Consider the following 14,850-nt stretch of genomic DNA (forward strand, 5'->3'; position numbering starts at 1 on the left):
GTAATAATCTGGCCAGGGTTGGAATCTAGCTGAGCTGAGATCTGAAGCCTCTGAGTTCAAGGTCTGAATTCACGTGACACTGCTTTGCAGTTCTTCAAAAAGAAAGAAACAGATGTGTACTGATGTGGAAACTCCGTGAGAGAAGACTGAGTGAAACAATCAAGGTGCGCCGTATCCAATGAGGCATCCTGGACTGGCGCAAGGAACAGAAGGACGTGGATGTAAAACCTGGCGGATCCGAATACAGCCTGCAGGTTAGCTCCCAGCAACATGCCCAGGCAGGCTTCCGCATCCTGACCAGTGACGGCGGTAACGTGAGATGTTGCTATTAGGGGAGACTGCTGACAGCTCTGCGGGAACTCTCTGCACTGTCTTTGCAACTTCTCAGTAAATTAAAATTATCCCCAAATAAACATCTATCTTAAAAAAGGAAAAAAAAATCGACCCAAGAACTAAAGGGCAGAACAGTTTAGAATAGATTACCATTTGTGTGTGGGGGAAAGGGATATCCCCCTTCTGCATTTGTGTAAACATGCACATTTGAACATACACAAAATATCTGCAGAAAGACACAGAGTGAGCGGTCTCCGGGGCTGCCTCTGGGCAGAGCGCTTGGCGCGAGGGAGACCGAGTGTTCACCATAACCCTTTGCATTGTTTGACTTAAAAAAAAATCACGTTTATATTTAAATTTTTAAAAAATTATTTTTATTATTATTTTTTCCTAGAAAGTAAAACATGGAAAAAAATAACATCAACATCCTCAGGTCTTAAGGCAGAAGGACAGTAGGGCAGGGGCTTTAAAATCCCCCACGCTCAGGTCTCCTTTTTTTTTTTGATGAAGATTAGCCCCGAGGTAAATATCTGCTGCCAATCCTACTCTTTTCGCTGAGGAAGACTGGCCCTGAGCTAACATCCGTGCCTATCTTCCTCTACTTTATATGTGGAATGCCTGCCACAGCATGGCTTGCCAAGGGATGCCATGTCCACACCCGGGATCCGAACCGGTGAACCCGGGGCCGCCGAAGCGGAATGTGCGCACTTAACTGCTGCGCCACCAGGCCAGCCCCCAGGTCTCCTTTGATGAGAGAAAATTTTAACCAAAATGCCTCAGTAAGTTTTTGCTGTTGTCCAGTTCTCCAGCTGTATGCAATTGACTGCCTTCTTACACATTTTTGAGGGAGGAAATTCAAATCTCACCCTTAACTGAGTCCAGTTCTGGGGTCCTTGGGCAGGTATGCTGCATGGTGCATGGGTGCACGCCTGCGTGTGTGTGTGTGTGTGTGTGAGTGTGCATGCGTATACATAACCATCCTCAGCTGCCATGTCCGCCTGCTGGAGCAGGTCCATCTCTCCGGCTATTCTGTCTGCCTTTTGTCTCCCTGGGCTCACTGGGCCAACAGTTCCAGGAGCTGGGGCTGGCGCCTGACCTCTCACGTGTGGACCTGGGGAGGGGCAGGCAGAGGCATTGACAGAGTGCACCGGTGTGACTACTCCACTGATTGTGTTCTAGATATTTACTGTTATTTTCTGCTTTATTCCATCAATTACTAAGTGAGCCATGTTAAAATCTCCCACTATGATAGTGGATGTATTTCTCTTTTAATTTCTGCCCACTCTTTAAATTATTATATTAAGGGCTGGCCTCATGGCCTAGTGGTTAAGTTTAGTGCACTCTACTTGGGTGGCCCAGCTCTGTGGGTTCAGATCCCAGGTACAGACCTACACCACTCACCGGTGGCCACACTGTGGTGGTGACCCACATACAAAATAGAAGAAGACTGCCACAGATGGTAGCTCAGAGTGAATCTTCCTCAGCAAAAGAAAAAAATAAAGAAAAGAAAAGAAAGAAAGAAAAATAAACAAATACTTATATTTAAAGTGCACAACTTGGTGGTTTTTAATATATTCACAAAGTTATGCAACCATCACCACTATGTTTTCATCACTCCAAAAAGAAACCTTGTACCCAGAGGCAGTCACTCCCTTTCCCAACCTCTCTCTAGCCTTTGGCAACCACTAATCTACTTTCTATCTTTATAGATTTGCCTCTTCTGGACATATTTCTGTTCACTTGAGCTTTATATATTTTGAGGCTAAATTACTAGGTATGTACAAATTGAAAACAATTATAATTTCCTGGTAAATCACTCTTTATCATTAAAGAGTAACTTTCTTTATCCACAGTAATGCTTTTGCCTTAAGTCTGTTTTGTCCCACAATCGTCTAGTTACACCAGCTTTCTTTTGGTTGGTGTTTGCGAGGTGTCTCTTTTCCCAGTCTTTTACTTTCAATCTTTATAAGAGATGTCTCATAAACAACATATATTTGAATTTTAAAAATTCTTTCTGATAATCTCTGTCTTTTATTTAGAACTTTTAGTGCATTTACATTTAATATAACCTCTGTCATAACTGTTTGAATCTCTCATCCTATCATCTACCCCTCCTGTGCTCTCTGTTTCTTACACTCGCTCTGTTTGGTCTTCTCGTCCTTCTTGCCTTCATCTGAGGGACTCAGTGTGTACTATTATGATGCTGTGATATTGTGATATAATAAGAAATATATATTTGGTCTTTGACCCCAGTTCTTGGCACAAGAGCTCCTAAAACCCTTGTAATTTCCTGAGTGATAGGGGTGAGAGGAGTGTCTTTTGTTATTGATAACAAGCCCCTTTTGACGATGTCTCAGTTTATGTTAATGAGGTGTCTCTTGGTGGGCCCCTAGACAGCTTCGGGATGGGGGCATTGGCAGGAAGACCGAGGCATGATTAGAGTCGGAACTGTCAACCCTACCCCCTGACCTCTGGAGAGGGGAAAGGAGCTGGGAATTGAGCTAATCACCAATGGCCAACGATTTAAGCAATCATGCCTACATAATGAACATCCATTAATCCCTAAACAATGGGATTTGGAGAGCTTCTGGGTTGGAGGGTGACACACCCCAATTCCATTGGGACAGAGCTCCTGCGCTTGGGACTCTTCCAGACCTCGCTCTATGTACCTTTTCATCTGTCTCCTTTCTAATATCCTTTGTATCCTTTATAAACCGGTAATAGCAGGCAAAGTGTTTCTCTGAGTTCGTGAGCCGTTCCTACAAACTACTGAACCTCAGGAGGGAGTTGTGGGAACCCCCAACTTTGTAAGCAAGTCGGACAGGAGAGTGGGTTTCCTGAAGACCGGCTACTTACACCTGGCCTCTGATGTGGGGCAGTCTGGTGGGCCTGAGCCCCTAACCTGTGGGGTCAGAATTGAATTAAACTGTAGGACGCACAGTTGGTGTCTGGGGAGTTGGAAAACTGGTTGGTGTGGGGGAAAACCCACACACGTTTGGTGTCAGAAGTACTGTGAGTAGAAAAACAGTTTCCTTTAGCCACGCACTTCTGCCCCTGCCCCTTTGGCACTGCAGGAGGGAGATTCAGGCCCTCACATGTGCCTCTCCGCCTCCAACCTGACACAGTCCAGAGCGCCAGGCACAGAGTGACAAACAAGCTTACAAAGGGTGACAGAACGAACAGCCCTCTGTCTGGAACTGTAAGCGCCGGGGCACTGGAATATCAGTGGCCCCATCCCTGGGGCTGGGCATGATTCCCACCTCCTTGTCAGACTGCACCACATGTCTCTGGGAGCCCCCAATCAAGGGGTCCCAGAGAAATATAAGCCTTCCTTCATGGGGCTGATTTCAGCAGACCTGAGTTCTAGTCCTGACTCTGCCACTAACTTGCTGTGTGACCTTGGGCAAATCACCGCCCCTCTCTCAGCCTAAGTTTTCCTCATCCACTCAATAAGGAGGTTGGACTAGATAACAAGAACTCACAGTAATAATAGCTAGCACTTGCTGAGTGCACGTACCAGGTACTATTCTAAGCAGTGTACACGTATTAATACATTTAACCCTCACCACAACCTTAGGAGGGAGATATGTTTATTTCTCCCATTTTTACATGGGGAGCAACTCAGGCACACAGAGGTCAAGTGGCTTGATCAGGGCCACTCAGGAGGGAAGACCTGGGATTAGCATTCAAACGTGGGCAGTCTGGCTCTGAAGCCACTGCTCATAACCACCAAGACTTTTGCTTTCACTGCAATAATTACATCTCAACAAGGGAAACCCAAGGAAAAGAGAATTCCAGCACCTGGATCAAACACTTCCTTTTTTCTGGGTCCCTACAGTCCTTATCAGTGCGCTACTTTATTCTCACACAGTTGTAACCACAAGTTCTGAACTTCCCCAGGCCCCAACAAAAGTCCATCGCCCACCCCATCCAACACGAGGAGGGGCTGGTGTGGGACCACAAGGAGCTCTCCCAGACTGAAGAGACGGGGATGAGATTCCCTGGGGTGAGCCACAAGAGGCAGCCTACGACTGGGAAGGGGATCGCGGGGGAGAGCAGAGCCAATGCAGCCCAGGGTGCCCAGACCAGATCCCTCTCTCTGTCTTTGCTTCCCCAGCACCAGCAGTGGGCCTGGAGTGAAGGTTCTAGATCACCATTGGTAAGATGAATGACCACTGAGGGGCTCCAGCGCCATTCAGACCTGCGTCACCATCCTGGCTTGCTCATTGCCACATGTGTCCCTGTGACGAGTATCTCAAATCTCTTCCCAGCACACCTGGATACCATCCAGACCTTGGCCTCTAAGGGACTATGTGATCTGACCCCTGCTGACCCCTCTGACCTCATCTGAATCCACCCTTGGCCTCGATCACCTTCTGTGACACTGGCCTTCTTGGTTTTCCATAAACAGACATGCCCCAGGGCCTTTGCTTCCCCCCAAGCTATCTGCACGGCTCACTCTGCCACTTTATTAGGGCCCAAACGTCACCTCGTCAGAGGCCTTTACTGGATCTAGAGAAGCCCCCCACCAAGTCACCTTTATCACGGCCCCCTGTTTTAGTTCTTCCATAGCACTCGTCACCGTTTGGAACTGCCATCTACTCGTTTGTTTACATCTATATCACCTATCTCGTCCACACTAGAACATAAGCTTCATGAGGGCAGGGTCTTTGTCTTGTCCAACGTGCATGCCCACTGCCTAGAAAAGAGCCTAGAACAGTGAGGAATCTGTACCAATTTGTTGAATGCACCTCTCAGTTTCAGCATCTGTAAATGAGGCTAAACAATGTCTCTCAGGCAGAGTGACAGTGACAAGGGGGGACGAAGGCTCTAGCAATTAGAAGCACTGTGACCATTACCGTCACTGACGACGCGGGTGACGCCAGCGGGAACCGCCCGCCCCTGACCTCCCGTGCTGACCCCTCTTACCTTCATGCTTCTGGAACTCCTCCTCGGAGAAGCTGACGTCCTTGTGGGAGAGGTTGGTCATGAGCTGTTTGTTCTCCTCCTGAAGCTGGGCGATCTGGGAAAGCAGGTCCTGTGCCTCCCCTCGCCACACGTCCTCCACCAGCTCCAGCTCCTGCGAAGGCGACGGCAGCGTGGGGTGACAGCGGCTTCACCCCCCAACCCTCGGGAGCCACTCGGGGTCACCGGTGCTCTGGGTCGTCCCCTGCCCCTGAGAACCAGGCCTCGGCAGTGAGCAGACAGGCCACCATGAGCCCACGTGCGACTCTGCGAGAAACAGAAGCGCCCTTCCTCTGGGCAAGGCCTGCGTTTACGCTGTGAGGACCTGGCCGGGTCAGAACCGCCCCAGGGACAACCACGGGGCTGGAACCGCACCTTTAACTACGCAGACGGGGAGAGAGTGCATGAGCAGCCCGGGCTTTGGGAACCCCCAAATTCCCAGCCTCCCGGGAGGTCACGTCCCTGATCTTTCAACAGACCCTCAGTGGGGACAAACCTCTCCCCAAGGGAGAAAGAGGCTGCAAAGACCCCGGGATGCCACCCGGCCCCAGAGTTCTCTGTATGTCTGACACAGGCATCTCTTCAAGCGGTCCTGGGCAACTCACTTTACAACTCTGAGCCTCAGTTTCCCTTCATTGGGGAGCCCAATTATGAAGGCTCACAGGCTTGAGGTGAGGATAGACCTCAACCATCAGTCTATTAAAATTATTTTGAGGAAGGCTGTAATCAGAGAAACAGATAACAAGTGTTGACAAGGATATGATGAAATGGGGGGCATTCCCGGTGAGCATGGAAAACGGGGTGGCCACTGTGGAAAGCAGGCTGGTGGTTCCTCAATAAGTTAAATGCAGGCACCATACAACCCAGCAATTCCACTCCCAGGATCTGCCCAGGAAACATGAAAACAGGTCTGCACAAAAACGTGTTCACCAGTGTGCAAAGCAGCACTATTCACAACAGCCCAGAGGTAGAAAAAATCCAGAGGTCTATCCACTGACGAACGGGTGAACAAAATGTGGGCCATCCAGACAACAGAATGTTATTCAGACAAAGAGGAATGAAGCACTGACACCTGCTACAACCCGGATGAACCTTGAAAACGTCATGCTAAGCAAAAGCAGCCAGTCACAACAGGCCACATATTACATGATTCCAGCAACGTGAAACATCCAGAATAGGTAAATCCATAGAGACAGGAAGCAGACTGGCGGCTGTCTAGGGCGGAGGGTTGGGGCGGGACTGAGGCGTGACTGTTCAAGGGTATGGGTTTTCTTTCTGGAATAACGAAAATGTTCTAAAATTAACTGTGGTGATGGTTGCACAACTCTGGGAATGTACTAAAAACCGCTGAATTGCACACTTTCATTGGATGAATTGTACAGCATGTGAATTATATTCAATAAAGGTTATCAAAAAAAAAGGTACGCGTAAAACCATAAACTCCACAGCATTATGGCTGCAGCCTGTATGGATGGCGGTTTACAGCGTGGACACTGGAGCCCGTTGACCCGACTTTGAATCCTGTTTCCGCCACTAACGAGCTGATCGTGGACAAGTTATTCAACCTCTGAGTGCCTTGGCAATGAGGAAAATAGTGCAGAACGACCTCTGAGGGTCGTCGTGAGGATGAAAGGGTTAACACATGTCAATGTCTGGAACAGTGCCCAGCACCCAGAATGTGCCACAGACGTGTTTGCTGATTTCTGCTCCTCCTGCAGCCCATCCCGAGGCGGCCCCGGTGGCCGGACGTGCTGCGTCGCCTCTGTTCATCTTTTAAATAAGTCCCTAAATCCCCTCGCCTTTGTCGGGGAGCCTGCTGCGCTGGGGAAATGAGAGGTGACAACTAAGTGTGCGCACAGGGCTTCAAGGTCACCAGGGGAGGTGAAGGGCAGGGCCAGAGGGCGGAAGTGGTGGTGGAAGGATGGAGTGGGCATGTGACCTTCTCAAGCGCAGGCGTGGCCGGAAGCAGAGTCAGGCTCTTCCAGCCCATCCTTCTCTGCTCCCGCCTGGTGCGGGCCAGGCACACGGAGGGCCCCAGCAGGGCTCAGTCATGTGTAACTGGCTGGGGGAGGCAGGACAATGGCCCCCAAAGACGTGCACATCCAAATCCCTAATTTGACTTCACATGGCAAAAGGGACTTTGCAGATGCGATCCAGCTAAGGACGCTGAGATGGAGAGACTCTCCTGGGTCATCCGGGTGGGCCCAGTGTAATCATAAGGGTCCTTCTAAGTGAAAGAGGGAGGCAGGAGGGTGAGGGTCACAGGCGACATGGCCACACAAGCAGAGGTCAGAGTCCGGGATTTGAAGATGCTACTCTGCTGGCTCCAAAGATGGAGGAAGGGGCCAAAAGCCAAGGAGTGTTGGTGGCCTCCGGAAGCTGGGAAAGGCAAGGAATGGATTCTCCCCAAAAGCTACTAGAAGGAACGAATTTCCTGACACCCTGATTTTAACCCAGTTAAGACCCATTTCTGACTTCTGACCTCCAGAACTTTATCTGGTATTATCTATATTGATATTAATATATTATCCAGTATGATAATAAATTTGCGTTGTTTTGAGCCAGTAAGTTTACGGCAATTTGTTATAGCAGCAACAGGAGATGAATACAGACTTTAACCCTCAGTTCTTTTTTTCTTCTCTCAGTGAACTGAAGTCGATGCTGGGGGAGCTGGTTCTTGCCTCTGAGCTGACCACAGAGAATTTAACCTTGCCTCCATACCAGCTAAAAAGGCTCTTCCAGGAAGTCACCCCTGGTTGATCGCCTTCTTTGCCTTGTCTCAACACTAATAGCCTTCAGACTCCTTACACTGGCCTACAAGGCCCAGCATAACCAGACCCCTGGCCCTCCCTGACCTCATCTCCCACTCCTCCTCCTCACTTGCTCTGCTCTAGCCACACTGGCCTTCTTTGTGTTCCTTGAACACACCAAGCTCATCCCTACCTCAGGGCCTTTGCACTTGCTGTAGCTTCTGCCTAGAATGCCCTTCCTCCAGATCTCTCCATGGCTGGCACCTACACCTCATTCAGATCTCAGTTCAGATGTCACCTCCTCAGGGAAGTCTTCCTGACTGCTCCATCTAACAGATCCCCACCCTGGCCAGTCTCTTTCATATGTCCCTGTTTTATTTTCTTCATGGCACTTATCATAAGGGGAAATTTTTAAAACTTTAAAAAAAAAACTATTCCCTCACACTAGAATTGCACCATTCCACAGAGCAGCCCACAAGCCACGTGTGGCTGCTGAGCACTTGAAATGTGGCTGGTCTGAACGGAAACACGCAGGAAAGGTTAAATATGCACTGGATTTCTGAAGACGTAGGAAAAAAGAATGAAAAATATCTCAATAAATTTTTTTGTAACTATGTGTAGTGATGGATGTTAACTAAACTTACTGCGGCAATCGTTTCACGATATATACATATATCAAATCATTATGTTGTATACCTAAAATGAATACAATGTTATATGTCAATTATATCCCAAGAAAAAATTTTTACATTGATTACATGTTGAAATATTTTGGATACGCTGATTTTGATACAATATGTTATTAAAATTAACCTTAGCTGGGTCTTTTTATTAATGTGACAAGCCACATTACATTTCTCTGGGACAGCACTGCACTAGAACGTCTGGTCCATGAGGGCAATGACCTCATCTGTGGTCACTGCTGTCTCCCCAGAGCCGAGAACAGTGCCTGGCTCACAGATGCTCAATAAATCAATCTGCTGAATGAATAAATGAATAACATTTACTGTTTGCATTATAGCAACTGTATCTGCACAGCCACCACTTTCTGAAGCCTCTTGGTGTGTTTTTCCTGTCTTCCCAATTACCCAGTGCTGCCCGAGAGGAAGACTGGCATTCCTTTTCTCTGCATTGCCCACGTCACCTACGACACACGTTGCACGCTGTGGCTTGTCGATGGGGTTGCAGACTGAGCAATCAGGTAGAACATGATAAGACTATGGCCTGGGTCTGAGTGATGAGCAGAACTGACTGAATCTGGGGGTCTGCTGGGAGGAGGAGTTGAGGGAAGAGAGGGTGCATGCTTTACTGGAGCCATATTTGTTGAAAGAGAGAGTGAGGAATTAAGGAACGAAGGAAGGAGGGAAAGAACAGAGAATAAGCCCAAGAACATGCTAAGAAGATTTTTGTGGAAATAACACCTTGAAGAGCCTTTGAGACTACAGGGGAAAAAAATCAGAGAAATCTCTTGTTTCTCAAAATACAAAGTAAAGGAGCCTGGGGCTGAGATACAAAAAAAAAAAAAGGATTTTGTCCTCTGATTTCTCAGGGATCCTTAATGTTTACAAACAGCCCTGGCTCTGGACACACTGGGGTTTCCTTCCCGGCTGACAGCATTCCAGAAGCGACAAGTGCAGCTGGCTGAGAGTTCCACCCGACTCCGGGCCTAGTGGCCTCCGATGGCTCCCAGGGGTGCCTCCCAGCCTGGTGGCAGCAGAACTAAAATGCCGGGGGCGGGGACACGAATGCCAGGACTTCCGTGTGACGTGGGCTAAGCCCCCTCGTCCCTGTTAAGAAGAGGCAGCCACGTGAGAGGATGGCAAGGTCCCTTCCTTCCCTGACCCTCTAGGAGAGACGGAGGGATGTGGGGTGGGAGCAGGGGTGCCCGCGATGGGGGTGGGTCCCCAATGTCAGCCTGCAGGCACCTCAGTGAACGTCCCGCAGGCCTAAAAGCAACAGGCAACACCTAGCAGGCCCTCGCAATGGGCCGGGCTCTCTCCTGAGCACTTCACACATATTAACTCTCATTCTCACCACAACCCCACGAGACGGGTACTATTATTACCCCCGTCTTACAGCTGAGGAAACTGAGGCACAGAGAGGCTGGGTGACCTGCCCAAGATCACACAGCCCAGGAGGGGTAGGGTTTGAAACCAGGCTGTCTGGCTCCAAAGTCCCCGCTCCTGGGAAGCTTGACATTAATTATAGGGCTGGGCATTTTCAAGCTCCCAGTGTGATCTTGGAAATGTTGCCTAACTCTTGGGAGCTTGAGTTTCCTTCTGACCCCAGGGCAAAGGGACCTACGAGGACAAACACAGTCAAACCTGGCCAACACTGGCGCTCTTAACCACCCGTGGATCTGCCCTCAGGGTGAGACTGGAGACACAGCCTGGGCCATCTTCCTTGAAAACACATAGACCTCAAAGAACACGATAGGTGATGGCCTGCCAGGGAGGTTCAGAGAGGCCAAGGGTATTTCCTGAGGCCACACAGCAAGCCAGAGCCTGCTCAGGCACTCTGAGCTCCCAAGGAAAGGCGTTTCCTCCCATTCTCAGTCTGAAGGGTCTGACAGGAGCTTCCCTGGGCTGAGGTTACAGCAGGAAACCACACATCTCCCACTTCCTTCTCCTCAGACACCTAGTCTGGACTCCTGGCCCAGTGGGGAAGCCCTGGTTCATGAGCCCAGAGAGATTCTTGTTCGCAAGGCACAGGCTTAGCTCTAACGCTGCCCCAGATCACCCCCTTCCCCAAATCCACACAGGATGGGGAAGAAACGCTGGAATGACTCTCACTGCGGGTGGGACTCTCTCAGCACTAACTCGGCAGGAATCTCTCCCCCTCACTCTGACCCTCGGTTTCTTCATCTGTAAAATGAAGATGATAATTCCTACCTCACATCATTCTCTGAGGATTAAAGATAAAACCAGGGGGAGGCAAACACTTCGGAGTACAGACTAATATCTAGAAGGAACCCTGGGAAGCAACTTGCAAGCAGGAACCCAGAGACTGTGGGTCTAGGAGCTCAGGGGCTGGAGGTCACACCCCCTTTGCTGTGGGGCATTCCGCGGTGGGATGAAAAGAGGGGCCTGGTGTCACATCTTCTTGGGTAACACTGAAGGGCAAGGGGCTTCTTTCATTTCCGGAAAATAATATTATCTAAGCACTTTACATATATCATGCCTTTTAATTCTTATAAGGTGGGTCCTAATACTATCACCATTTGACATGTGAGGAAACAAAGCACAGAGAGGTTAAGTAACGTACCCAAGGCCACACAGCTATTAAATAGTAAAGGTAGGATTGGAACTCAGGTATGACTCCAAAGAACTGCCCTTAATCTCTGGGGTGGTATATGCCAGGTGCCCCTGGCTGAGCAAAAGAGGGCCAGGGGTCTCCCTCTCTCCCTCTCTCATCCAGTCGGGTCTCCTCTCGTCTTGTCCCTGTATACACGTATGGGCGCACCTACAGTCGCCCAACGCTGGGGGGCCCTTAGGTCCCGCGGCCCCACTGCCCGGATGGGCAGACTGAGGCCGCTGCCCACCTTCTGGTGCTTGCGCTCCTTCTCGATGCGGTCCATCCTCTCCAGGCGCAGACGGTCCAGCTCGAGGCGCAGCTCGTCCAGCTCGGGCGCGACGTGGTGGCGGCTGACCAGCACCTCCAGGATCTCCAGGACGCGCACGACCTTGGGCATGAGGCGCGCGATGGCCTCGCAGCCGTGCTGATCGATGACCCGCTCGAACTCGTGGCCCACGAGCGACGCGATGTCGTACACGTCCATGACGGTCAGCTCCGCCACGTTCTTCTCCAGCGCCGACTCGGCCCCCGGCGACGACCCCCGGTCCTCCTCCATGGCCCCCCGCCCGGCCTCCCCCGCACCCCGCCAACTAGTGCAACTCCCAAACTTGCCGCTGTCGAGGGCAGCGCCGGGCCGGGCCCACCTTGCGCGCCGCCGGCCGCGCTCAGCTGGCCCTCGGGCGGGGGCGCCCCGGGCGGCCGGCCGGCGTGGGCATGGGCGGAGGCGGCGGCGGCGGCGGCGGGCGGCGCGCGGGCCCGGGTCTCGGCGCCCGGCTCGGCCCCGAGCCTGCTCCCAAGTGGGGGAGGAGGAGGAGGAGGAGGAGGAGGAGGGGGAGCCGAGGAAGGCGCGCGTGCGCAGGCCCGCGGCGCCTCCCAAGAACTTGGGAATCCGAGTTGGGCGCAATGGAGGCGCGGGGTCTGGCTGGAGAGGGGGCCCCGCCGCCCTCGGAAACAGTCCTCGCCCGAGGGTCGCCCCGCGCCCGGGGCCTGGGAAGGAAGGGCGGCTGCGGCTCCTCCGGGAAACTTTGGCGGCGCCGAGGCCGGGCGAGCCGCTCCCCCCGCGGGGATGCCGCGCGCCCCGCCCCGATCCCGGCCTGGCGAGGGGCGCGCCGCCTGCCGCCGCCCGGGGGCGCCCTGGGTGCCCAGCGGCCCCGCACCCCCGCCCGCCAGGCAGCGCCTCGCTCTCCCCGCCGGACCCTCCTGCTCCGCGGCCGCCGGCGCCCCCTCCCCGGCGCGGTCCTGGCTCCTCCTCTGCGCCTCCCGCCCCGAGCGCTCGCGGCTCGCCCGGGGGACGGGGACGGGGGCGGGGGGCGCTGGCGTCTGGACGATTCGCAGCGGCGGCGGCGGCCCCTGCGTTGGAGAGCAATGGAGGGGGCTTGAGGGGGACTCCGGGATGGGGCCCATCCTGGGGAGGAAGCGAGGAACCCCCCCCCACCATCTCCCGGCCCGCAGACCGCCCCGCCGACCCGGTGACCCGGGGGACCTGGCGGCGCCGGGCCCTGCGCTCCAGTAGAGGCGCCCCGCAGGGGGGCAGCAGGGTCGTGGGGTCCTCTGCTCCCCAGGCCGCCGGGCTGCCCCGCCCGCCGAGCCACGTCAATTAGTGGCTCCTTGTGGCATAAAGGCCACTTCACAGAGAAGGCGAGGCCGGGGTTTGGATCTCAGCATCTCGAATCTTCTTGCCCCAAGTCACCTGTCCTTTTGACAGGGCTGAATCCACTTGCCCATCAGACACCCCCCGCCTGCCCCCAGGAGAGACTTTCCTGAACGCGCACCCCCTCCCCTCTTCTCACCCCCCACGCGTGGGTGAGGGACCCTCCTCTGCGTTCCCGCATAAAATTGCTACCTTCGCCGGTAAAATTGCTCTTAAAAGACTGCGTTTCAGCGGTGTGGTTACACATACACCTCTCCCATCAGCCTGTGAGGTCCTTGAAGGCAGAAAAAACCAACACCCTTGTACTATAAAGCCCACCCCTAGCACGTCTTGATGAAAACTGGAAAAAAAAAAAAAAAGTTAATGTATTGAGCATTTGTGTTATATTTAGTTAAAAATATATATATATATAGTGCTTACTATGTGCCAGGCATTGTTCTAAGTACTTTACAAATATTTCCTCATTTAATCCTTACTCCATCAGTTCTCAAAGTGTGGCCTGTCCACCACTGGGGTGCCCCAATACCCGAAGGGTGGCTCTCAGGTTGTCCTTTTGCCAGATATATATCTGTGAGAGGCAAGTGTTCACGAGCTTAACACAAAAGAGCATGTCACAATAGGATGACTGTGCAGAAGCAGCTTTGAGGCCCATGTGAGGATCCTATAAAGAGCTAGATATTAAAGAGAGCTGCAAAACTATAAAACCATGCCGCTGTCCTCAGTACGTTTTTCGTTTGGGGCATAGAGTCATTTTTTTATTAAAAAATATGTGGAATGTGCCTATTTTTAAATTAATATTTTAAAAAATCATCAGTTTAAATTTCTAGTTATAGGAGATATCCATAGATATAAGCCACGTAACAAAATCTCTTTAGGATCTTCAATAGCTTTATTTTTGAGGAAGATTAGCCCTGAGCTAACTGCTGCCAGTCCTCCTCTTTTTGCTGAGGAAGACTGGCCCTGAGCTAACATCCATGCCCATCCTCCTCTATGTTTTATTTTTTAATATGTGGGATGCCCACCACAGTATGGCGTGCCAAGCGGTGCTATGTCCGTACGGGGATCCGAACTGGCAAACCCCGGGCCGCCGAAGCGGAACATATGCACTTAACCGCTGCGCCACTGGGCTGGCCCAGGATCTTCAATAGTGGGGTTTTTTTTTTTTTAATTTTTAAAGATTGGCACCAGAGCTAACAACTGTTGCCAATCTTCTTTTTTTTTTTCCTGCCTTTTTTTCTCCCCAAATCCCCTCAGTACATAGTTGTATATATATATATTTTTTTAGTTGTGGGTCTTTCTAATTGTGGCATGTGGGACGCCACCTCAACATAGCCTAGTGAGCAGCGCCATGTCCACGCCCAAGATCCGAACCCTGGGCCGCCAAAGCGGAGCGCGAGAACTTAACCACTCGGCCACGGGGCCGGCCCCTTCAATAGTTTTTAAGAGTGCCCTTGGAAAGGGGTCCCTGAGACCAAAAAGTTTGGGAACGGCTGCCTTGCATCATCCTAGGAAGTATTATTACCCCTGTTTTACAAATGAGGAAACTGAGGCACAGAGAGGTCAAATAACACCCAAGTCCAGGCAGCTGGTGAGTGCTAAAACCAGGGTCTGATCCATGCACAGCAACCCACTGAGGCGGACATATGATTTTTCCCGTCCTACAGGAAGGACAGGGAGGAACAGGGAGGACGTCAGATTCCTGTAGCTCCCGTAACAAATTGCCACAGACTTGTTGACTTAAAAGAACAGAAAGTTATTGTGACAGCTCTAGGGGCCAGAAGTCTCAAATCCAGGTGTGGGCAGGGCCATGCTCCCTCTGAGGGCTCCGGGGGGATCCTTCCTGCCTCTTCAGGCTGC

The 14,850-nt window shown here is 51.7% G+C and overlaps 1 protein-coding gene across 4 annotated transcripts in view; it reads right to left on the bottom strand.

Annotated features, from left to right (window-relative positions):
• The window catches only part of RILPL1 (Rab interacting lysosomal protein like 1), a 44,401-nt gene extending 31,990 nt beyond the window's left edge, over positions 1-12,411 (bottom strand). For 2 of the 4 annotated variants that reach the window (XM_008518504.2, XM_070629253.1), the window contains exons 1-2: positions 11,590-12,409; positions 5,263-5,413 (exon numbers count right to left, since the gene is read on the bottom strand). In XM_008518504.2, coding sequence (XP_008516726.1) covers positions 5,263-5,413; positions 11,590-11,898 — 460 coding nt within the window. In that variant the 5' untranslated portion in view covers positions 11,899-12,409. Of the gene's footprint in view, positions 1-5,262; positions 5,414-11,589 lie in introns of all 4 variants that reach the window. The other 2 variants (XM_008518502.2, XM_008518505.2) reach the window with 2 other exon arrangements.
• Between the last annotated feature and the right edge of the window lie 2,439 nt (positions 12,412-14,850).

Source organism: Equus przewalskii, chromosome 7 (assembly GCF_037783145.1).
Source record: "Equus przewalskii isolate Varuska chromosome 7, EquPr2, whole genome shotgun sequence".
Lineage (NCBI taxonomy): Eukaryota > Metazoa > Chordata > Mammalia > Perissodactyla > Equidae > Equus > Equus przewalskii.